The sequence below is a fragment of the Pan troglodytes genome, chromosome 4, assembly GCF_028858775.2.
Source record: "Pan troglodytes isolate AG18354 chromosome 4, NHGRI_mPanTro3-v2.0_pri, whole genome shotgun sequence".
Classification (NCBI taxonomy): domain Eukaryota; kingdom Metazoa; phylum Chordata; class Mammalia; order Primates; family Hominidae; genus Pan; species Pan troglodytes.
The window spans coordinates 117,120,926-117,146,013 of NC_072402.2; the positions used below are offsets into that span (position 1 = coordinate 117,120,926).

Consider the following 25,088-nt stretch of genomic DNA (forward strand, 5'->3'; position numbering starts at 1 on the left):
TGAGGTGGATCACCTAAGCCTGGAAGATGGAGGTTGTGGTGAGCAGAGATCGTGCCACTTCACTCCAGCTTAGCAACAGAGTTAGACCCTGTCTCAAAAAAAAAAAAAAAAAAGAATACTAGAAATCACATCAAGAAGAAAAGTTCAATAAAATAGGTTGTCTTTCTTCATAGAAATGATGTTTTAGAGTTTATTATTTATAAGAACTTATATAAAATAACAGCTAGATATGGTCAATAATACAATATTTTCCAAGAACAAAGATATGACCGTAAACCTTGCTAATCATTTGACTAAGTAAAATAAACTCCTAGCTTTGTTAAATGGACACCACTATGTGTGCAGATTTTATAAAGGCTCCATTCTTTTAGAAAAAGTAGCCCACATACCATAAAAATACAAGTTGACCATCATAAATTGTATCTTAACATTTTTTAAAAAAATTATGTTAGTGGCTGGGCACTATGGCTCATGCCTGTAATCCCAGCACTTTGGGAAACTGAGGCAGGAGGATCACCTGAGGTCAGGAGTTCGAGACCAGACTGGTCAACATGGTGAAACCCCATCTCTCCTAAAATATACAAAAATTAGCCAGGCATGGTGGCGCGCACCTGTAATCCCAGCTACTCGGGAGGCTGAGGCAGGAGAATCGCTTGAACCTGGGAGGCAGAGGTTGCAGTGAGCCAAGATGGCGCCACTGCACTCCAGCCTAGGTGAAAGATTGAGACTCCATCTCAAAAATAAAATAAATAAATAATAAAGTTATGTTAGTTAACACTGCATGTATTTTTTATGATCTTTGTCCTATATCTCTACCATGCTGACCTTGGTAGTGTGACTGGATTCTTCTTGGGCATGTATGACACCTGAAGTCATTACAGAAGACACTCAGTCCCTTCATCCACCCCAGACACAAAGCTTAATAACCATACCCAACCCCTTTTCAACAGCCTGCTGGCCACACTGACTTTCCTATAAGATAAAAACTGCCGTATGTGGGATAGCTCTTGTTAGTACACCAAGAATGACTTCCCAATAGTAAAATTACTCTTACCCCAAAATGTAAGAGAGAGTGAAGAGATGCAGATATTTTCCCTATGTTAGGCACTTCATGTACTAAGACATTTTTCATTCAGTTCATTTAGAAGCTTGTTTGGAATTCTAAAAAGTCACTTCAAAACTTTCCTCACCGGGACGTCAAGACAGGCATACAATGGGAAAGTGACTAGGGATAAGTTAATACTGGTACCTTCACCAGAGGAGGAGTATGCAATGTGGAAGACCTGTTGCTGCTGTTGAGTAGTTTTCAGTCTAGAGGAGTTAACATGCATACAAGAAAGTACATATTACATGGGGGTTAGAGAGGTTTCAGAAGGGCTGTCTGTGGCTGAGATCTTTGAGGCAGAACTGTTGAGACGGAAGGGATTGGCATGAAGCTTTGGAAGACTGGACGTGTGGTTGTTTCCCAAATATGGTACGTATGCCACTGGTAGTACAGTGACTGATTTTAGGAGGTCCCAGGTATAGTATTAAATCATCTTCAATCATATCACAAAAAAATTAGTTCCTTTTCAGTGTCCTTGGAGTCCTTGACATCATTCACGGAGAATGCCTGCGTTTTGGGCTATGTGATCTCTGCCACCTCACAGAAGCTTACCTCTTTTTGTGCCATGTAGGTAGATGGGGATTCATAGCCTTTGGCAGGCAACAATATCTGGCTAGAAACTAATAGTATTGGTGTTTTTTTCCTCATTGAATTATTTCTTATGGTTTTAAACATTTTTTAATGATTTTTAATGATATATTTAGGGGAGTATCAGTTTCCATTCACATAATATATAGGGTTTCCTTTTATGTGAATTAATTTTTTTAATACAAATACATTAAGTAACCATAAGTTAAAGTAAAATACAGGTAGCGTATCGCTTATCCAAAATGCTTGGGACTGAAGTGTTTTAGATTTTGGATTTTTTTTTTCAGATTTTGGAATATTTGCATTATACTTACTGGTTGAGCGTCCTATATCCAAAAATCTGAAATCTGAAATGCTCCAATGAGCATTTTGTTTTAGTGAGTGCCATATCAGCTCTCAAAAACTTTCCAATTTTGGCATATTTTGGATTTTGGATTTTCAAATTTGAGATGCTCAACCTGTACCGATAGTAAATAGAAAACAAGGCAAGTGGGTTAGGATGTTCCTCACGTAGATACAGCATGACTTTTCAGGGGAAGAGAGATTCCAGCAAAGATCCTGGGATGGAGAAGGTAACATTTTGAGAGAAAGGTGAGTAAGAAGTTGGCAGAAGCCCAGGGGGTCCCGTTGAAGAGTCAGAGTTGGACGCCTTCTAGCTCAGCTTGGTTGCCAGCGCAGGGAACAGAGGGCTGTAGCTCTTTGCATCTTATACTCAAGGCTCTCTGCAAAGTGATTCAGAATGGTTTGAGCCCCTGATCATTTCAGTGTGGGGTAGCTAGGGCATATCCCTACAGGAGCCAGGAAATTACCCAAGTGCTGGAATGGCCGGGGGGCTAATTGGAGAGGACCCTGTGTTTCCCACTCTCCTCCCTCAGTATTGCCAGAAGATCAGATTTTTTTCTGAGAAGCCAGAAATGTGAATTTTTATTGAAAGTTCCCAACTTCTACAAGTTTTTTAAAATACTAATTACAGAAATAAAACTTAGAACCTTTTGGGGGCCAATTTTGGGGGTGATGGACATGTCCTGGAGTTAGATAGTAGTAATAGTTGCACAACATTGTGAATATAGTAAAAACCACTGAATTGTAGATTTTTTAAATGCTTACAGTGGTGAATTTTATGTGATATGAATTTTATCTTAATTAGAAAAAGAAAAAAACACTATGAGGGCCCAGCCAAAACATGTTGCCTGCCAAAAGTTTGTAAGCGTTGCTTCAGATGGAGGAATTGCTATTTACTGCTTTTCATAATCCCAACAGAAAGCACCTTTCCACAGGGCAGCAAGTGATTGGGAATTAATGGGGGTCATGTTGTGATCCCTACATTAACCTCTAGGCCTCTGTTTTTCTTCCTGTGGTCTCCACGGCTTCTTCTATCTCTTAAAATAGGACCCATGATAGAAAAGGTGGGATGTGGAGTGGTGGACTTTGTTTTAGAGTAACGAGTGAGTAGCTGAAAAGACACAGCTACGAAAGGTGGGGGCTGCTCAAGTATTTTAGAGAAGAAATTTATTTTATTTTGCAACTACTTATAACATTGATTGGTTGTGTTATGTTACTTGCCGAAGTTTATTTTACCCAGATATTAACCATTAGAGAAGTAATTAATCTTCAAGACAGCAAGTTCGTATATTTTGGAAAACGTTTTTCAATTCTTACCAGGGAACGACTATAATGATCTTTTTAGTTATTTTCTTCAAGTGGAAAATGAGTTTAATATAGCAAGTATATGTCATCAACATCAACGGATTATATAATTATTTTAATAAAACAATTTGTCTTTGTAACTTTTGGGAGGCTCTATTAAATTTTAAATATAATTTTAAGTTTGCCAATTTCAATAGAGGCAAAATGTTCAATTTAGGATCTTAAAGTAAGGATTATATCCTTAGTTAATCTTCAGCTTTTTTTCTTTCGTAGCAAACCAGCAAAGAAAGGTAGAGTTTCTGCCTTTTTCTTATGACTTAAACCTAAAGAATATGACTTTTTAAAAATCTTGAACCAACATTTGTACTAAAAACAATTATTATTTTTCAAAGTGTGGGTTATTCAGTAGTTTTTGCCAGTTCCAAATGTTATCAGATGACTTTTTGGATGCCTATCTTTAGTGATGAAATGACGCATTTAGAATAAACACTTTCCACCCAAAGAACACTGAAATTAAAATGAAAAAATACATATAAACTTAAATTTTCTTTTTTGTTTTTTTTTTGAGATGGAATCTTGCTGTGTTGCCCAGACTGGAGTGCAGTGGTGCAATCTCGGCTCACTGCAACCTCCCCGTCCCGGCTTCAAGAGATTCTCCCACCTTAGCCTCCTGAGTAGCTAGGATTACAGGCATGTGCCACCACAGCTGGCTAATTTTTGTATTTTTAGTAGAGATGGGCTTTCACCATGCTGGCCAGGCTGGTCTCGAACTGCTCTCTATCACCTCAGGTGATCCGCCCACCTCAGCCTCCCAAAGTGCTGGGATTACAGGTGTGAGCCACTGCACCCGGCAAAAATAAACTTTTTCGAAAGGACTGCATTGGAATTTTTATTTCATATGTAAGAGTATTTGAAATATAATTAAATCTAATGTTATTTATTTGTAGCCTCTTATTTCGGTTGTTTTATAAAAATCAGTATTCATTGTCTTCCCACCCCCCCGTCTTTCTGCTCCCCCAGAAACAACCTGAGAATGCTTTTAATCCAGCAGATACATATTAAAGATTAATTGGTCATTTATTGCAAGGAATAAACAATAAATTGTAACCAATCACTAGGATTTACTTTCAGGGAGTACGGAAACAAACGTATGATAAGCAGTTTCCAACAGCAGTTAGAGACAGGATAGAGCATTTCTGAATGGACGGTCAATGAGGACTTCCTGATATTTGGAAGGTGATATTTGGGAGGGACTGTGGGAGACTTCACCAACTCAAGACAGGTCCCCCTTGATTCCTTCATGCCTCTGCTCAAATGTCACCTTTTCGGAAAGGCCTTCCCCAAGTACATCAAGTACCCTAGATAAAATAACATAGTTCCCCCTCCCATACACACATTTCACTTTTCTTTTAGCCTATATTGCTGCTTGACGTATTTATATATGTTTGTTTGTTTGTTTATGTATTAGGTGTCCTAGAATCTGTGCTTCCTGAGAGTAGGCACTTTGCCTGGCACATAACAGTTGCTTAATAAAATAAAAGTGTATTGAATGAGGCTGGGCGTGGTGGCTCATCCAGTAATCCAGCACTTTGGGAGGCCAAGACAGGAGGATTGCTTGAGGCCAAGAGTTTGAGACCAGCCTGGGCAACATAGCGAGACCCTGTCTCTACCAGAAAATGCAAAGATTAACCAAGCATAGTGGCATGCACATGTGGTCCCAGCTACTTAGGAGGCTGAGGTGAAGGGATCACTTGAGCTTAGGAGGTCAGAGTGACATTGCACTCCAGCCTGGGCAACAGAGTGAGACCCTGTCTCAAATAAATAATTAAATAAGAAGTAAAAAATAAAAATAAAAATAAAAATTTGTTGGAGAAAGAATGAGGGAATGAATGGGGGAAAGTTTTTCTGCCATAAGGCTCTTGACTGTGTAGAGCTCCAAACTGGTATGGAGAATCCAAGTTCAGTTTTCTCCTGGGATCATTATAAATTTGGCAAATTTACCACTGCTCTGTGACTTAGTTGACACATTCTATAGAAATAAGGAGATTTTGGTACTCAAATGTAGCTTCCTGAAGTCTATGAACAAGTGTTATGAAAACAAATCATGATCACTCTTAACCTTCCCACCACTTCACCTTGCAAACCCCTCCTTAGAACCTCATATAAGTTGTGTTTAAATTATTTCACAAATCCATAGACCCCACACATGCCCCTCAGTTTCCAACATACGGGTACACTGCTGGGCCAGATTTTTAATTCCTGACTACCCAGTAGGAGTTGTTCCACTGAAATATAATCACATTTATTTCTGTAAGGCAGTGATTACCTACGCAAATGCCTACAGAACCCAGGAAATGAACAGAAATGTGTAGATGGCCAGGAGGGATGTGGTAAGCTGGAAAGGGTAGTCTTCTAAAGGAGGCAGCCATAATTTAGCTCAAATCCATTGTTGTCATGTGAGAACGTGGGCCCATTTGGTCAGATCTGATTGTTCGAAGAAAATCAGACACACACATGTTGAAGCTAAATTTCCCAATTTTCTAACATGGAGCACTAATCCTAAAGTACAATCCTGGATGGGCCAAATAATATGATATCCAGGTTACAACTTCTGCAAGGCATCCTGATCTAAATAAAACAGGGATGCCTGAGCATGCGGAGAGGAAAGGTTAGAAAGGGGTAACAACCACTTCACAGAGAATATAAATGCTGTGCTGGTGGTGAGCAATACTGCTTCTATAGAACTCTGGGTTTTTTTTTCCTAGAATTTCAGAGCTTCAGAGTGTCTTGATGTTTAAAATGAGATAGTTTACATTAAAGCCTAGCAAATTCCATCTTACTCTTTGTTTACCTTTAACTGGATCTAGCCTCCTGACATTAACATGGCTATAAAATGCCTGACTAACAACATTTGGATACAGTTATTGAGGAAAAATTGTGACAAGAATGTTGAGAGGTTGTGCCAAGATGCATATTTGAGAGATGCCCAAGCTGAGGCCAAGAGGTTACTGCTCCTAAAATATTCAAACAGATGGGTTTGGGATCTTTGCATGGAAGATTCCAGAACATTTGCTGTAAGGATTGAGTTAACTAAATATGGTCACTTCTCCAAACAAAAGTAGCTGGTTATTCTGTATGTTTTGGCAAAGGGCAGGGAAGAAAAGCAATAGATTAAAAAAATGAAAATGCATTTCTTTTACACAGCTTCCTCCCCTTTAAAGCAAAAGGTGGCTGGGCGCAGTGGTTCACGCCTGTAATCCCAGTGCTTTGGGAGGCTGAGACAGGAGGATCACTTGAGCCCGGGAGTTTGAGACCAGCCTGGCCAACATAGTGATAACTCATCTTTACAAAGAGAGCCTGGCATGGTGGTGTGCGCCTGCAATCCTAGCTACTCAGGAGGCTAAGGTGGAGGATCTCTTGAGCCCAGGAGTTCAAGGTTGCAGTAAGTTATGATCTGGCTACTGCACTCCAACCTGGATGACAGAGTGAGACATTCTCTTTTAAAAATAAATAAAACAAAAGATAGTTTGTATCCGTATTTAGGGTTATGTGTTTATTCATGGAGTACAGATAAATTCATTTATTAAGCTCTAAATAGAAGAAATTGAGTTGATTTCCTGATACATCTTCATGAATTGCTGTAAAAGAGAGTGAAGGGTTCCATGGAGGCAGATTAGAGCATAGGGTTTAGTGCACCCCATGCTAGCTGGAGGGCACGTGTTAAGCACTTTGAAGAATACAGAGATGAAAAGGCATGTACCTGTACCTTACTTGTCAAGGATTCTAAATAGATAAGAGAGGAATTTAACTCTTTCACAAGACAGAAAAGCAGGTTAGGAGAGATTTATTCTGGCCATTGGATTTGGAAAAGTCTTTTGGAAGGGGCGGCATTTACATTGAGCTTTACAGGATCAATAGCACTCTTTCAGGCAGGGATGAAGGGGGAAGGTGAAGGCAGATATATAGCTTTTCTTTAGTTTCTGTTCCCTGATGTGTTTGACCTGTGCTCCTTCATTTTATTTGTTTTATTTTTATTTGATTTGATTTGAGACAGGGTCTCATCTGTCACTCAGGCTGGAGTGGAGTGGCGTGATCTGAGTTCACTGCAGCCTCAACCTCCTAGGCTTGAGCAATCCTCCCAGCCCAGCCTCTTGAGTAGCTGGGACCATAGGCATACACCACAACACCTGGGTAATTTTTTTGTATTTTTAGTAGAGATGGGGTCTCTCCATGTTGGCCAGGCTGGTCTCAAACTCCTGACTTCAGGTGATCTGCCCACCTCAGCCTCCCAAAGTGCTGGGATTATAGGCATGAGCCACTGTGGCTGGCCTGTGCTCCTTTTTAGTTCGAGGAGTTGCTTTATCTGGGGGAGCAGGCAGGCTCTAAGAAGTGGGATTCTGCAGCTGGCAAGCAGCTTCATGGCATTTGGTAGGCAATTTATAAACAATGAACATTATCCTAATTTCACTTTTCTTATAGAGCAGCTGTGTGCTATAGTAAGAAGTAATGGGCCTCAGCTCTGCCACTATTTATGCACCCTTAGATAAGTCACTTGACTTCTGAGCCTCGCTTCTCTTATCTGGGTCCCCCAGCGTTAAGTAATAACAGGACCAAACCAGAAATGCATTTAAAAGTGTTAGTGAAAATATCTTGCAAACTGTAGAGTACTATACAAAAATCAACTGTAAGTTTTCTTGTCTTTGTTATGTGGCCAGGAGCAACCTGATGAAACCAGAAAGGGTGTGTTGACCATTGATGCCAGCTGTGGGTCTGGTTCAGTAACTTCACTCTAGTGTGCTGGATTTTAAAATGTTACTGGTTTTCTAAGCCCTGCATGAATATAAATATTCATCAAGAGTCAGGGCCTCTGGCAGGACGGGAGAATTTAGGAATGGAAAAGTGTAGAAAATCACGGAGCTGTTGAGAGGATTATCCTCTACATTCTGGTAGATGATTGGATTATATCAACAGTGGAAAGGTTTCATGTCTTCAAGAAAATATGTAAATAAATCCAGCTTAATTGAAAAGTCTTTAGAAAGACTAATGTATCCTAATTCAACATAATAAATAAGGAAGATTCATTTAATTTAAAAAGACAAAGGATAGTTTACTAAGTTCAGTTTTGTATAAACAATTGTAGGATATTTTAATTTAATTTCAAAGCCATTTTGTAGCCTAGCGGTAGAGTTAGGCTCTGTTCAAACTTTGGTTTACAGTATTATCTACAATGGGCTAACTTTTCTATTCTCTTGGATACTTTATCAAAATTTTTAAAATGTTTAATATAGTGAGCTCTGTTTAGGAAACATTTTATCTGTATTCCTTACACAAGCTTACATCTGTATTTTTGTGAAAAAAATCTTGAGAGGGAATTAAATCTGTCCATAATCTACTCACAGCATGCCTTTATAGCCAGAGTACGTCTGAAAATTTTAAGTACGGCATTCTAGGAGTACAGCTCAGAGCAGGCGTGTTCCAACGTTACTATATATCAGAATCAGGTAGGGTGCTTCCTACCTGATGCTGGCTCTCAGACTGCAATCCTGGAGATTCTGATTCCGTTGGTTTAGCCATTTCTAAGAGGCCTCTGGCACTTCTGTGGTGGACGGCCCATGACACTAAGAATTCTTCCTCAGATACCTGCTATATCTATCCTCTCCCTGCCAAACAAAGCCTTCTTGAAAACCAAGTATTGGCTGGGTGCCGTGGTTCACGCTGGTAATCCCAGCACTTTGGGAGGAAAAGGATGGCAGATTGCGTGAGCTCAGGGGTTCAAGGCCATCCTAGGCAACATGTTGAAACCCTGTCTCTACCCAAAAAAATACAAAAAATTAGCCAAGCATGGTGGTGTGCCTGTTGTTCCTGTTGCTCAGGAGGCTGAGGTGGGAGGATTACCTGAGCCCAGGAAGTTGAGGCTGCAGTGAGCCATGATTGCACCACTGTCCTCCAGCTGGGTGACAGAGCAAGACCCTGTCTCAAAAAATAAAAAATAAAAATTAAAAAAACGGAGTACAGAGACTATATACCACAGTATAGAGGCCATTCCCCTGTCTCTTTTTCCTAGGATGTAGTAAGAAGGTCCACTCCTGTGAGCAGTCCCAGGGTCCCGGGCAAGATTTCTTGGTTATACTCCCAATAAGGGTGGCACTTTGGCCAGAGGACTTTTACCAGGGACAGAGTGGCCAATATGGTGAAACCCCGTCTCTACTAAAAATACAAAATTAGTCGGGCATGGTGGTGGGCACCTGCAGTCCTAGCTACTCAGAAGGCTGAGGCAGGAGAATCGCTTGAACCCGGGAGGTGGAGGTTGCAGTGAGCCAAGATCACGCCATTGTACTCCAGCCTGCAAGACTCCGTCTCAAAAAAAATAAAAAAAACACCGAACAAAAAACGGAGTATCTTTGTAGTATTTCCTGGGTCTTAACAAGCTATATATAATGTTTCAATTTTTTCTAAAATTCATAGGACACACATACATCCTTGGGTTTCTGACATATAGGTACACTGATGAACAAAATTTTTTAATTCCTAATTAGCCAGTAGGAATTCCACAGATCTGCTCTGAAATACAATCATATTTATTTCTATAAGGCAGAATCTTCTTTTTCTTGAAGTCAATCTCCTTTTGTGAAACTTTCCTCAAACCTAACCTCCCTCTATCACCCCATCAGCAAAAACTAATGTTTCCACTCTTTGCTACCATTGCATTTTTACATGTTCCTGTTACACAATTTATGGTGCATTCTGCCTAGCTGTGTACTCATCTATCCCCGGACCAGTCCCTGGGAGTCTTGAGTGGAGAAGAGGGATAGTGTTATTTATCTTTGAAACCACAGTATCTTATACATTATACACACTCAACAAAAGTTTTTGTTGACTGACTCATGTCTTTGGGTTTATGTTCTCTCTTTTCCCCACACTCCTTTCACAAGACCTGATCATAAGACCTGTGGCATCCTATACCAGCAGAACGTTTACAGTATCTATCATAATAATGATAATAATAATAATAATTGCTTACATCAGTTGACCCAATTATTTTATATTTGGTGCTGTTCTAAGCACTTTATATGGATTACTTTCATTTAATCCTCTTGGTAGTCCCATTTGCAGATGAGGAAACTGAGGCATAGAGAGGTTAGATAATTTGCTCCAGGCACATGAGCACTCAGTAGCAGGGCAAGGCCCCTGACCCAGTCTGACTCTAGAGCCGGTGCTTGCAATTACCATAATGCCTGGGTTTACCTGACTGCCTGTCTTGTACTCCCCTATTTGCATCTGATAATTGTGAATTCATTCCAGAGGAATACCAAGAACCCTAGTTAATTTGTTAGCCAATTATTTTCACTGACTTTATTCTACAAATTTGTTATGGTATCCTTTGTGAAATTAATTTGCAAAACTTGGGTAAGCAAAGTTAAAATGGTTCTTTATTGCACTAATCCTCAAAGCCTTTAGTATTATTAAAGCATTTTGTGCATCTCCAAAGGGGACCTTTGTGTACACTGTTTCCCAAACTTATTTAATTAGAGATAATTTTCCCCCATAAGACTCCTTTAGCTTATTGAAGAATTAAGGTTTTGTTTTTTTAATGTAGTTTGTAAGAGAAGCTAGCTAATGCCCTTGGGCGGTTGCCAAGAAATTTCTCAGGTCTTGAATATTTAGGTAAATCCTTATTTTTGACACTTTCTTATTTAGTCATAAATAGGGTGACCACTTACATTCTGGGTCAGTCACAGATCTGTTGTCATGGTGTAATTACTAACAGCACTGTTTCCAAAAGTATTCCCTTTGGATGATAAATTATCTAATCACTCTAATCATAATACTTGCCCCCCAACCATTAAATAAAGACCTACTTTACATACTTGCTACCTTCTCATCACTTACTGAAGGATTCTTACTGATAATGTGTGTGTGGGAACAAAGGTCATAGCCCGTATTTCTCCAGCATTTTACCATTTTATGTCCTAGTTTTATGTGGAATTATGGACACATATACAGTTTATATTCTTTCATCACTCAAAAGTTGCATTTCTTAAGAATTGCAAGCCTCGAAGACTTCTTTGCACTGCTCAGTATCTATTCATGTATTTGCTTAGTTATGCAGGGAGAAAAAAAACAAATCTAAGTTGTCTCTTGGAAGCAAGGGCAAGGGTTGAGGGTCAGAACTGCAGTGGGTGGCAAAGATGAGAAAGAGCTTTTCCATTCTGTATATTCTGACTTTTGAACAATGTAACTATATTGTCGTTTTAGGTTATATTTTAAAATGCTTATAAACTGCTCAAGTTCTTCCCTGGAAGCTATTTCAAGCCCAGCTGGGTTGATCTTCCTTATGGTCTGTTTCTTCCCTGCAGGGAGACCTGGTCCCTTTCTTTTCTTTCATCTTACTTCACTTAGCTAGACATTATTAGATCTTCCTATACTTTCAAGAGGAAGCTTCTTTTCTTAAGCTCATGTATTATAGTGTAACAGCTTGGAGTTGGACATAATCTGAGTTCAAGTTAATCTCTGCCACTTACTGTATGACCTTGAGATAGTAACTTAATTTCTCTGGGCCTCAGTCACCTCATTTCTAAAATGAGTATAATAATAACCTCCTTCCTAGGGTTGCCGTAAAGCTTCAGTAAGATAACGTGGCCCGGCACGGTGGCTCACGCCTGTAATCCTAGCACTTTGGGAGACCGAGGCGGGTGGATCACCTGAGGTCAGGAGTTCGAGACCAGCCTGGCCAACATGGCAAAACCCCGTCTCTACTAAAAATACAACAATTAGCTGGGCGTGGTGGCATGTGCCTATAATCAGCTACTTGGGAGACTGAGGCAAGACAGTTGCTTGAAGCCGGGGGGTGGAGGTTGCATTGAGCCGAGATTGTGCCATTTCACTCCAGCCTGGGCAAAAGAGCGACACTCCATCTTAAAAAAAACATAAAAAATAAAAAAGTAAGATAACACAAGTTCTAGGCGGTTCCAGGGATAATGTAGTACAAATTCAAAAAATGGGGGCTGCTGTTATTATTGTTATCACTGTAATCATTATTGCCTAGGGCAACCAATGAGTCTTGTGGATATAAACCTCTGGCTCTGACTTTGGGTAACCACAAAATTCATTTCCCATAACCTCTATCCTAATATTTTGAGACTGACAGTCTTTGAGGTCCAACCATACTGCTTTATACTAACATCACCAAACTTTCTTCCATTACTGGTATCAGAAACCTAGAAGCAGCAGGGATATTTTGTCAGAGTTTATGCCATAAAGAAGGTATCATATGATTCCTGGGGCAAATTAATAGAAAAAGAGCAGAGATGGGGTCTGATATGAAGTTAGAGGAGTTGAAACTCAGGAAATGACATTTTCAAAATCGTCATAAAACTAAGCCACAGGAATAAAAGATACACGGTTGAACTCAAAATCATGATGAAGAGATTCCAGAATTAAAGCCTGAGATCACAGAGGGAAAGGCTTCATCCTGTTTTCTTCAAGGCATCATTTTTCTTGTCCACGAATTTGGCAAATAAGGGATGTAAGGAGAAATGGCCTAGTACACTGCTGGATCTTTTCAGATTTATAAGTCATTAAATCTCATTTAAGCCACACCAACTTGAAATGACCTCCAGTGTAGAAGATGAGAAAACTGTGTTTCAGATAAATTGCACCCAAGTTTACAACCTGGGACTCTTGACTTTGAGCCTTTTGTTTCCATCCATGCTGTTCTTACTTGGCTTCACGCCCTGCTGTTGGATCTCTGGTTCTCTGGGAGGCTTCAGAAACTGCATGAGAACGCTGTGACTTCTAAAGTGACCTTGTCAGCCCCTGTGGCTTTTAACTGTGGGTTTTCACTTTGGCTTTATTTTTGGCCCATTACCTTTGCATCTTGCTGTTGTTGCATAGCTTTTCATGGATGTTGACTAGGCTTCTCCTCTTGTCTTGTAGTAGGCTCTCATTCTGTTCGTGATAGGCCAGTTTTCTCTAGGCAGAATACCCCTATTTTAACTATCAGAGTCCTCGTAGTACTAAATCTATTGCTAACAAGAAAGTAAGCACCTTAAAAAAAGAGAAATTCCCTTCTAAAGAAAGTTTTTAATATGTTATATATTTTAAATATTATGAAAGAGAAGATGTAACTCCTTATTAGCTGAACTATGTGAGGTCTCTGTTTTCACCCAGCCATCTGGCATTTTGCATTTCTCAGTTCATGATACTACCAGAAGGAATTAATTTCGGCCAAATGTGATTCTGTACTAAAGAGCATCAGAATGTATTTGAAGTTTAATTTGTTGTGTTCTTTAACCTATGAAGAAGGCTGTTCTGTGACAGGGATTGTGTGAAACACATCTATGTGGTCCATGTCCATTTATCTCTGGAACAACTCCAAAAAGTGGGGATCATTGTACTCATCTTACAGATGAGGAAGCCGAGTACCAGTAATATCCCTGAGCAGTATGGCAGTTCATGGAACCATTAGCTACAGAGTATTTGGACTTTTATAAGTATACTATAGTTTTCCAGGACCCTGGGGAAATAAGTTGCCACAGAAAAAGAACACTAGTGCATTAAAGGTTCATACTGCAGTCTTTTTAAAAAAAAAGTTTTCGGTGGAAAACATTCTAATATGTGTTACAAGGTATGTTTTCTAAGAGGATAAATTCATGACTCTCATATAAATACAAATTGCACATATTGAAGATTTTACTTAACTCATTTATTAATGAGGGAACCAGTAAGCTCTTACATTTGGTTCAAGGAGGATCTTAAGAGCAGTCAAACAAGAAAATCAGGAATCAATTGCAGCTCCACTGAACACATTTTATTTGTGTCTGTATGTAGAAGAGCCATTTGCAATATTATCAGTTTTCTACAATTTACAGAGTTATAAAATAGCTAAGCGAAGGAAAATAAAGGGAATCTGGAAGAGTGTCTTAGACAATTCCTAATACTCCCGTCAAAAGAACCCAGTGTTTTGTTTTGTTTTGTTTTGCGGGGGAGGAGTATTTCAAAGTCACCATTTTCTCTGACATGTCTTCTTTACTATGTTGCCTTTTAAGGTTAGCATGTATTTTTCTGGAGTATAAGAAACAGAGTGAATGACTTAGCTTGCCACTGTAACGGTGCCTGTCACTGGTTCTTAACCACTTGGGGGGATGTGCATATACCCCAAAATGTGCATTCCGTATCAGGTTAAGGACTTCAGATGTATTGATTCTCCCAAGACTATGTTCTGTGTGACAGCCTCCATCTGTGTGGCATAAGGCCAATTTTGGGATTAAGGTGCCTGGCACTTGTCTTCTCTCTCTAGGTGATAAGACTGCCTCCAGCTTGCTGCCATGGTCGTTGCTTCTGACCCTTCCAGGGCAGCCCCCTTTAGAGTTCATATCTGTGCTGCTTCTACTGGGTCTCCCTCCCTCCCTCCCTCCCTCCCTCTCTTTCCTTCCTTCCTTCCTTCTCCCTCTCTCTTTCCCTCTGTTGTTTCTTCTCTATGCTGTTGAATTTCTGACTTTGGGATTTTGAGTATGAAAGCTGGTGACACTGACACATCACTAGCTACTCCGAGCATTCATTGCTTTTCTCTGGAGCACTGCCAAATCTCCATGTAGGGAGGTCAACTCTTCGCCTGCTGACTTCTTATGACAGGGTTCGTTGTTTGTTCTGGCCACTTTCTTACCACCAAAGCTGACTTTTTACTAAGTCCCATTAGATTTAGAATTATTTAGATGCAAGAGAGCTAAGGTTTTATATATTTATTTAAAGAACTTTTATTAACAGACAACAGCCAGACATGCTTTCCAAATTATTATCTTTTCTATCCTTCCTAATATTGGAACCCTGGATCGAGTTTTAACTAGGCAAGAATTTGCAATGTATGTACATCTGTTGTCATCACTGTTAAAGAGTCCCAAGTATAATAGATTTGAGGGGAAAAAATTATGTATTAACTGGTAAGACTGTAAAGAAAATGATTTGAGTACTTTATTAGAAAATTCTCAGTGGGAGTAGTTATGTTATGGGGCATTTTTGTTAATTTTCATAAAACTATAAGTATTAATAACAAAGGACTTTTTTTTCCTTCTGAGCATATTTTTTCTTGAATATTTGGGTCAGTATATTTTTACCATATTTATCTCTAACTTTATAATTTTGATGCTAAAGCCAGAATTCCCTAAATATCACTTTGCCTTACAGCAAATGTTGCTGAAATGGCCAAGGGAGGAGATACAGAGACAGAGAGGGAGGGAGGTAAGATAAGTAATGTAAAATAACATTTACACGCTATTTCTAGAAAATAATCTTAAACAGTTTTAATGTGGTGGTAATGCTTTGTATTTTTTTTTAATACAGCATTATTCTTCATTAATGAACAATTTACATGTCTGTTTCCAAACACAAGTGAATTCATCTTAAGAGGCAAAAAACTGAATGAATATTTTCAGTACTTTCTCCTTGGGGAACATCTCCTGTTTACATCTTAGTTGCTTCCCAGGACATGCCTTAGGTATCCCTCTGGCACATGTCTAAACATAGATCCAGCCAGAAGTAGAGGTGGGCCTGTGTTTAATCTCCTGCTACAGTTCAAGTCAGAACTACACCTTGCTTTTACTCTAAATATTTGCATTATTGTCCTTGGATGTTTTCCCATTATGCACAACAAATCTCTCCTCTTTAAAAGAACTGGTTGATGACAGTAAGAGAAATCATACTCTGGAGCGCACTTAGAGGGAAGAAAAACCACATGTTTAGTGAGGTAAAACAAATACCTGTTTTTCTACCTTTTAATACAACAAACAAAAACACCCACTAATGTATTTACAACTCTCGTTTTACAGGCCAACATGTTTTCATAGAGAAGTATTTGAGTATATTGTGGATGAGATAGGGGAAATTGATTGCTGCTTCTGGACCAGCCACTCTCTAGGCCTGCAAGATGACACAGTGAACATGATATACAGAATCTTTGCTCTCAGAGTTTAAATCCTAGTAGGGAGAGGCGGACAATAAAAATGTAGGCAAATGAAGAGGATTTAAGGAACAAGGAGGTGTGATAGTTAGCAAAGAACTTACATGAAGCATCTTTTTTTTTTTCTTTTCTTTTCTGAGACAGGGCCTTGCTGTGTCGCCCAGGCTGGAGTACAGTGGCATGATTATAGCTCACTGCAGCTCTGTAGCCTTGAACTCCTGGGCTCGAGCAGTCCTCCCACCTCAGCCCCCTGAGCAAATAGGACTACATGCCCAGCTATTTTTTTTTTTAAGTTTTTTTTTGTAGAGACAGGGTCTTGCTATGTTGCCCAGGCTGGTCTCAAACTCCTGGGCTCAAGTGATCCTCCCACCTTATCCTCCTAAAGTGCTGGGATTACAGGTGTGAGCCACTGCGCCCGGCCCCATTTGCAAATTTCATTTCTTGAAACTCTGGCTGATATGTGAAAAGAGATGGAAAGGGGTTTGGACTAGGCTGCTGTCCGTGGAGATGGAGGGAAATGGATAGAATTCAGAGAAATGCAGGAGGAAGGTGGAATGGAAAGAACTTAATAATGGACTGGGTGAGGGAGAGAATGGTATGGTGGATGATCCCCAGGTCTCTGATTTGATTGAGCAAAAGGTTGGAAGGGATGCTATTAATTGAGATCATAAAGAGTGAAAGAGGAGCACTTAGTAGGGAGGCAGGAGAGAATCAAAGATCAGTTTTGCCTATGGTACATTTGAGATGCCTGCAAAATAGTCAAGGAAAAGAAAAATCTTGAATGCACTTACAAAGTGAGTCCAGAAGAGAGGTCAGGGCTGAATTATGGCTATGGGAGTCATTGGCACATGGGTGGTATCTGAAGCTGTGGGAGTGGATGAGATCACACAGGGGTGAAGATAGACGGAAGGAGAAAAACTTGATCCAGGACTAGCTCTGAGATACACGAGACTTTTAAGGGATCTGGTAGAGCATGTGGAACTGACAAATGAGCCTGCACAGGAATGGCTAACAGCAGTTAATTTGCAAGAAAAAGAAACAAACTTCATGAGCACAGACCACACATCCCTGGCCAGCGACTCTCAGCCACAAGCCCCAGTTGGCTCCAAAAAAACTTTCTCTAATGCTGGAAAATAAATCTACTCATGCGTGTCTTCTTGGTGGAGGGGGAGAAAGAGCTTCAGATGGTGGAGGGGAACAAGGAGCTTCAACCTCATTTAAAAAGACGACTTCACTGGAATAACCCAAAAAATAAAAGGAAAGTGTGACACAGCTGCTGTGTTTCTGGAGCGGGGTTTGAAGTTCCTCTAGGACAAATATGAAAGCCTCAGAGATCAACTTCTCTATCTTGATTCATACTTGATTACCAGTAAATGGGGAATGATCTTGCTTAGTTGGCAGTAGATTTGCCTGTTACACACTCTCTTGCAGGAAGTTGAAGTGCTGTATCATAGAGTTTTTGTTTTCCATGTTTGAAGTTAAATGGGATATTGAGATTTAATCAGAAAAGTAGCTGAGAAGAGGTGTAAACATGAAAGTCCAGTCTTGGATAAAGGAGAAATCTTATGAATACCTCTCCCTCTGGTTTCAATATTTCACAACATAAAGTATGTCCAACTGATAGACTTGTAGTAAATCCCAGGTAAGATATTTGTTGACTGTGCCATGTTCTAAAACATTAAAAAAAAACACAATAACATTTCAACTTTATATGAAATATATTACTGAAATCCTGGTTATTTGCTGAGTAGCTGAAAATGGTTGGGTATCCCTATATAAATCAAGTTTATTGATTTTTTTTGAGGTCTATATCAGGATTTCTAAGATGAAATATGGTCCCTGGTTTTAATGTGATACTGTTAGCTACATGGATGCCATTTCTTTTGACATAAATTCTTTAGTGTGAATTAATCTTTATACTCTTTTGCAAATCATTGAAGAATAGGAATAGAAACAGATTTCTGCTTAAATGATAAAAACATAAAACATTAAATGAAGGAAACTTCTCCATAAAGTTGGCTGTTTCTCACACATTTTCACTTTCCTCCTCTTTTTCAAAATATATTTTAGTTCTTCTGCAGTTTCAGTTCATGTTTCAGAAGTTTAAATTTCGACATTTGTGAGGGGACCCTTTCTTATTCAATCAAGACATTCTTTGAGTGGATGTATGGCACTGTATATTTATAAATGATGTTCAGGTCATAAGGAACCATTTTGCAGCTACCTCTACTATATACCACGAACTACTTTGGTCCAAATTTCAAATCTAATTTGGTTCTTCTTTTCCTCAATTTTATTTAATTTTAATTTTTTCTGAGACAGGGTCTCACTTTGTTGCCCAGGCTGGAGTGCAGTAGTGCAGTCACTGCTCACTGCAGCCTCAACTTCCCAGGCTCAGATTATTCTCCCACCTCCAACTGCCTAGTAACTGGGACTACAGGTGCACGCCACCACACCTGGCTAATTTTTTTTTTTTTTTTTTGTAGTTTTTTGTTGCAATGGGGTTTTGCTATGTTGCCCAGGCTGGTGTCAAACTCCTGGGCTCAAGTGATCCTCTCCCTACCTTGGCCTGCCAATGTGCTGGGATTTCAGGTGTGAGCCACCACACCCCGCCTTTCCCCAATTTTAAATCCAACATGGCAGTTCTGGATTAAGGGAGTCACTCTTCCTATATGTCCTCCCAGTCTGGATTTTGAAGCAGCTGCCTTTTTGCTTCCTAATGATGCTAGCCTATCCAAACTAGAAATAATCTTATATAATCATTGATGCCTTGACTCATTTGTATGTATCTGTATTTTTAAACTTTTTATCTTTCATTACCAAATGACTGCTTTCTGATACCCAGGCCTAGGCTTAAACACTGGCATATATGGAGAGAACAGTTGCCACTCGACTCAGAGATGGAGTAGACACCCAAAGAACTGCAGTTCTTAAGCCTTAGGAGAAGCGAGAGAAATGGGCCAGGTGCGGTGGCTCATGCCTGTAATCCCAGCACTTTGGGAGGCTGAGGTGGGCAGATTACCTGAGGCCAGGAGTTCGAGACCAGCCTGGCCAACATGGTGAAACCCCGTCTCTACTGAAAATACACAATTAGCCGGGCATGGTGGAGGGCGCCTATAATCCCAGCTACTCTGGAGACTGAGTTGTGAGAATCACTTGAACCCGGGAGGTGGAGGTTGCAGTGAGCCAAGATCACGCCATTGCACTCCAGCCTGGGCAAAAAGAGTGAAACTCCGTCTCAAAAAAAAAAAAAAATTGCTACATGCATGGAGTGGGGAAAATTGTGGTAGAAGAAAAGTAAACTTGATTTGGAGAATAAACATTTATTGAGCATTTTCACTTGACCAGCTCTAAGCTGGGAAGATTACATATAGTGTCTGTTTAATATTTAATATGTATAGCCATTATTATGTATATTGTAAACATCTGTCAGAAGTTATAATTCCGAAAGTAAACTCTAAGCAACAGCTTTTTCAAAGTATATTTTTCATGTAGCACATTTCATTAGCTCATGAAAAAGGTTATTTCCCCAAAATGTATAAAAATGTAAAGTGAACAATGGCCATTCATCAGAAATAGCAAGTGACAATGAGCTCTCCAAGGAGCACTTCTTTCCAACACTCGACTTCTGGAGGCTGAAATTCAAGGTACTTAGGACAGCCAAATTGGTAGGCACTGGCCAATGTCTTGGGAAATTTGACTTTTTGCAACCGGATTATAAAACAAGGCTTTCCTTTTGATTTGCTTAATCTGCCATTTTACTCAATATTATGGCTTTGCCATTTGTTCTTCTTCCATTTAAATGAATTTCTTTTAAATCGCTTGTGGTTGCTGTTGCCCAGATGACAGGTGTAGAGTTGATTTTGTATTTTTTTTTGGTTTTGAGACAGAGTCTCGCTGTGTCACCCAGGCTGGAGTGCAGTGGAGCAATCTCAGCTCACTGCAACCTCCGCCTCCTGGGTTCAAGCGATTCTTCTGCCTCAGCCTCCTGAGTAGCTGGGATTATAGGTGCCCACCACCACGCCCATGTAGGCCAGGCTGGTCTCAAACTCCTGATCTCAAGTGGTCTGCCCACCTCAGTCTCCCAAAGTGTTGGGATTACAGGTGTGAGCCACTCCACCCAGCCAAAAATTCTTTTCTGAACAGAGACTAATGTCAGTAGATGTAAGACAAACCACAAATGGTGGGAAAATGAGGAAAAAAAGGGCTCCCAAATACCTGTTTTTAGTTCGCTTCACTTGCTGATATTTACTAATTGTTAATTCTTTTCCTCTCTTTTTTTTTTTTTAGTGGCCACAGATGTGTTTAATTCCAAAAACCTGGCCGTTCAGGCACAAAAGAAGATCTTGGGTAAAATGGTGTCCAAATCCATTGCCACCACCTTAATAGACGACACAAGTAGTGAGGTGCTGGATGAGCTCTACAGAGTGACCAGGGAGTACACCCAAAACAAGAAGGAGGCAGAGAAGATCATCAAGAACCTCATCAAGACAGTCATCAAGCTGGCCATTCTTTATAGGAATAATCAGTTTAATCAAGATGAGCTAGCACTGATGGAGAAATTTAAGAAGAAAGTTCATCAGCTTGCTATGACCGTGGTCAGTTTCCATCAGGTGGATTATACCTTTGACCGGAATGTGTTATCCAGGCTGTTAAATGAATGCAGAGAGATGCTGCACCAAATCATTCAGCGTCACCTCACTGCCAAGTCACATGGACGAGTTAATAATGTCTTTGATCATTTTTCAGATTGTGAATTTTTGGCTGCCTTGTATAATCCTTTTGGGAATTTTAAACCCCACTTACAAAAACTATGTGATGGTATCAACAAAATGTTGGATGAAGAGAACATATGAGCACATGAGTTAAGATTGTGACTGATCATGATTTATTTGAAGATGGAGCACTGCTGATTTATGAAGGAAAAAAGAAGAATTTTCTAAAGATTACACATATTTCAGAAAGACTTTGCCCAATTCAGTTGTCAGACATAATGATTTATTTGAAGGCTTGTTTTATTTGAAGAAAAGCATATTGCCAAAAATTCTGGTTAAAAGCTTCCTAACGGGTAACAGACCATGGGAGAGATATGTGGTTGGGTAATGCAAATGTAGTTATACAAAGAAAAATACAGATGTCTCCAGACCTGAGGACTTTTTAATAGGGCAGTTGTTGTGTTGGTGGCACATTGGATATTTCTAACATGTACAAAGCTATGTATTTTGATTTACTTTCATTTCTTGCTATGTATATGTACTTTTCTTAAAATGCCAAGAACTTTCTCTTGCTATCATTGCTCCTTTTGAAACAATTCAATTTTCATGTCTACAGCTGACTGTTTTGTTAAGATTGAGTCATCGACATTCAGGATTTAAGTCTGAGGTAGTCAACCCTCAGGAAAAAAAAATGGCTTATCTGAAATCAGTACTGTGGAAATGAACTATATTAGCTATTATGAATAATGTCCAATATAAGAATATGCTTCTGGAATTGAGTTCTCCTTTTAAGTACCAATGATACTTAAATTTTTCAGAAATGTAATGGTATGTCATTGCCTTGAAATGCTTGCTTAGGGCTTCTTTTATATTATCTTAAAAAGTGATGGTGAATTTTCCATTTTTTACATCCATTTCACATGTAAGAGACAAAAAAATCTAGATTGGTCTTGATATTGAGATAATAAAAAGTAAGTAGCATTAAGAAAGGTAACAGTCTTCATTCTACAGATGAACTCATTGAAACAATTTAGGGGAATGAGGGGCAAAAGGGGAGAAATGATATTGCTAAAGAACATGAGCATAAAAATGAGTGCATTTCAGTGTTTAAGAAGGTTTGATAAAGAATGTCACTTTTTTATTTAACTGATAAGATTTTTGTTATTTTTTACTTTGATAAGTAAACCAAAGAATATTTGTATTTCAAGCAGTTTGTGTGGTGTTTCTATATAATTTTCTGTGTATAAATAATAAAGTAGGCATTTGTTTATTTTGTAAAAAAGAAATGAAAATCTGCTGGCCAGCTATGTCCTCTAGGAAATGACAGACCCAACCACCAGCAATAAATATTTCCATTGTCACTGTGTCTATGATTTTTTTTTTTTTTTTTTTTGGAGTCTCGCTCTGTTGTCTAGGCTAGAATGCAGTGGCATGATTTTGGCTCACTGCAACCTCTGCCTCCCAGGTTCAAGCGATTCTCCTGCCTCTGCCTCCCAAGTAGCTGGGATTACAGGCATGCACCACCACACCCAGCTAATTTTTGTATTTTTAGTCGAGATGGGGTTTCACCATGTTGCCCAGGCTGGTCTTGAACTCCTGACTTCAAATGATCTGCCTGCCTCGGCCTCCGAAAGTGTTGGGATTACAGGTGTGAGCCACTGTGCCTATGATTTAGTGTACTCTCTTGCCTTAAATTTGCCTGCCTCCCAGAATATTGACATTAAAATAATAGTTTACCAGGAAAGGTTCCACAACTAAAAATTCCAGAAGTTGAGATCTGCTCTAACCCATTTCAGCCTAGAGAGGGTGGTCAGTTTCTCTGACACCCTCATTTGCTTGGCTAAGACAAGCAGCAAAGGTGTAGAGTTTCTTCCTGTTTGATATTAAATCCTGACACTAAGATTTGAACTGAAAGTATCATTCTCACTTCCTACAGCCAGTAGGTGATCAGTATATGCTGTAACAATAACACAGTGACTACAGAAATGACCCTTCTAGCTTCATAACTTGCTAAGTAGCTTATAAATGGAATTCAGCAGCCTTCCTTGACCAGCTGTTTTCCTCACATGTGAAGGCTGAGAATGTGATGGGGGGTGTGAGCTACTGACTGGATGTGTTCTGTTCTCCAGATCTCACACAGCAGAGGTATGGGAAACGAAAGCCCTGGGCAGTCCATGGATGCTTCTTGCTCATCTGTAGCTATAGACAGGACCAACCAGAGAGAGAAAATGTACGGAGGGAGAAATGTGGATCTCTCTGGACACACTGGATCATAGGGTTGTGCCAGCAGGCTAGCAATCAAATGTGCATGGGATTGGGGGAGCAATGCTTCATCTCCCACAGAGGGAAGGCAGTGAGGAGTAGACCGAAGGAGGGAATCCTGTTTGCTACCATTTCTCAGCATTTTCTGGAGGGGACCCATCTCCTTACCAGTGCTGTGCCTGAAAAGCATGCCTTGGATCAGGTCCAAAGTCGTGATTAGCAAGTTCATTTCTAATACAATAGGACTCCCCTTGAGCATTTAGGGTGGCAAGGAGCGTGGGAGCTGGGAAGAATCCCCACGTGCTTAGGGTAGATAAATCTGAGCCGAGTTAATACTAATTTGGGGGTCCTATGAACCTTTTTATAAAATAGTATCTGTTCACGTTTTGAAAAAAATTGTGTTGTAATTGATTTTATTTTGTGCTGGTGGCTTCTCTGCAAAAATTATGAGTGGATATGATAAGTGGATGATAATACTAATGGACAACTAACACAGAGTAGTTTGTATTATGTGTCGGGCACATTAACTCATTTAATTCTGCCACAGTCTTCACCATCTTATAGATAAGGAAACTAGGGGAATAGAAGTTAAGGAATTTCCTGAGGTCACATGTGCCCGAGGTGTCCCAGCCGGAATATGTATAAAATCTTATTTTCACTTAAAGATGATATGGCTAAAGGCAATGCTAGGAACATCTTTGGCTCAGAGAAGCGTGGGCAGTATGCTGCTGAAATGGTTCCTCATATAGTGACATTTTAGGCAGTACCTAAGTCAGCACAGGTCTGGCCTGTTCTCTAAAGATCCGTGTAGATTTTGTACAAAGACATTTTTCAAAGTTTTCAACATGACTCCTACTTTGGGGGCATCTTGTGGCTCAGTTTTCTGTCTCGTGGAACTTCACTTCTAGGTGCTCACAATGACTTTTAACGTTGACTTCTGAGGTGCAGTGAGCTCCTCCCCCACAGCTGTCCCTAGCAGTGGTGGGTTCAGAGGATGACAAGGCACTCAATGTGCATTCACCAAGAGAAGCAAGGAAGCAGCAGTTCAGTACTGTGCTCCCTAGAGTAGGCACGGCATCAGTTTCAAACTTCAACATTATTTTCCAGATTTGGAGGCTCAAAATATTTGAGCAAGTAAGTTAAAAAATAGCCTTTTTCTGATTATTAGGCCTTTCATGTACAACTCAAAATTAGTTTAAGAGTAAAGCATGGGGTGGGTGCGGTGGCTTATGCTTGTAAGCCCAGAACTTTGGGAGGTGGAGGTGGGAGGATCACTTGAGGTGAGGAGTTCAACACCAGCCTGGCCAACGTGGTGAAACCCCACTGCTACTAAAAATACACAAGATTAGCCAGATGTGGTGGCAGGCACCTGTAATCCCAGCTACTTGGGAGGCTAAGGCAGGAGAATCGCTGGAACCTGGGAGGCAGAGGTTGCAGTGAGCTGAGATTGTACCACTGCACTGCAGCCTGGGCAACAAGAACAAAACCCTGTCTCAAAAAAAAAAAAAAAAAAAAAAAAAGCATGAGTTAAGAACTTTGATCGTACAGAAATATTGCTTTTTAAACTCTTATATAATAGTATGCCATTCACAATTATCTGGAAAGTTCTTTTTCTCCCACCATGTGAATACACACACACACACACACACACACACACACACACAATTTTTAAGCCCCCAAAGGCTTAAAATAGTACTTTTTGTGGTCTGTACCGGTCAGTTGGATTTTTACTAAGAATTTTAATTTATCCTTGAGATACTTGATGAGTGTATATAAGCAGTTGCACTTTAGCATACAAAACCTGACAAATGGTAAA

The 25,088-nt window shown here is 39.8% G+C and overlaps 1 protein-coding gene across 8 annotated transcripts in view; it reads left to right on the forward strand.

The window, feature by feature from the left end:
- TNFAIP8 (TNF alpha induced protein 8) overlaps nt 1-25,088 on the forward strand; it is a 183,902-nt gene that overhangs the window by 108,907 nt on the left and 49,907 nt on the right. For 5 of the 8 annotated variants that reach the window (XM_003950604.5, XM_063810601.1, XM_003950605.5 and 2 more), the window contains exon 2: nt 20,586-22,371. The exons of 2 other annotated variants lie outside the window; for them this stretch is intronic. In XM_003950604.5, the coding sequence (XP_003950653.1) occupies nt 20,586-21,151 (566 nt within the window). In that variant the 3' untranslated portion in view covers nt 21,152-22,371. Of the gene's footprint in view, nt 1-16,164; nt 17,938-20,585; nt 22,372-25,088 lie in introns of those variants that run through there. One more of the 8 variants, XM_016953670.4, reaches the window with a different exon arrangement.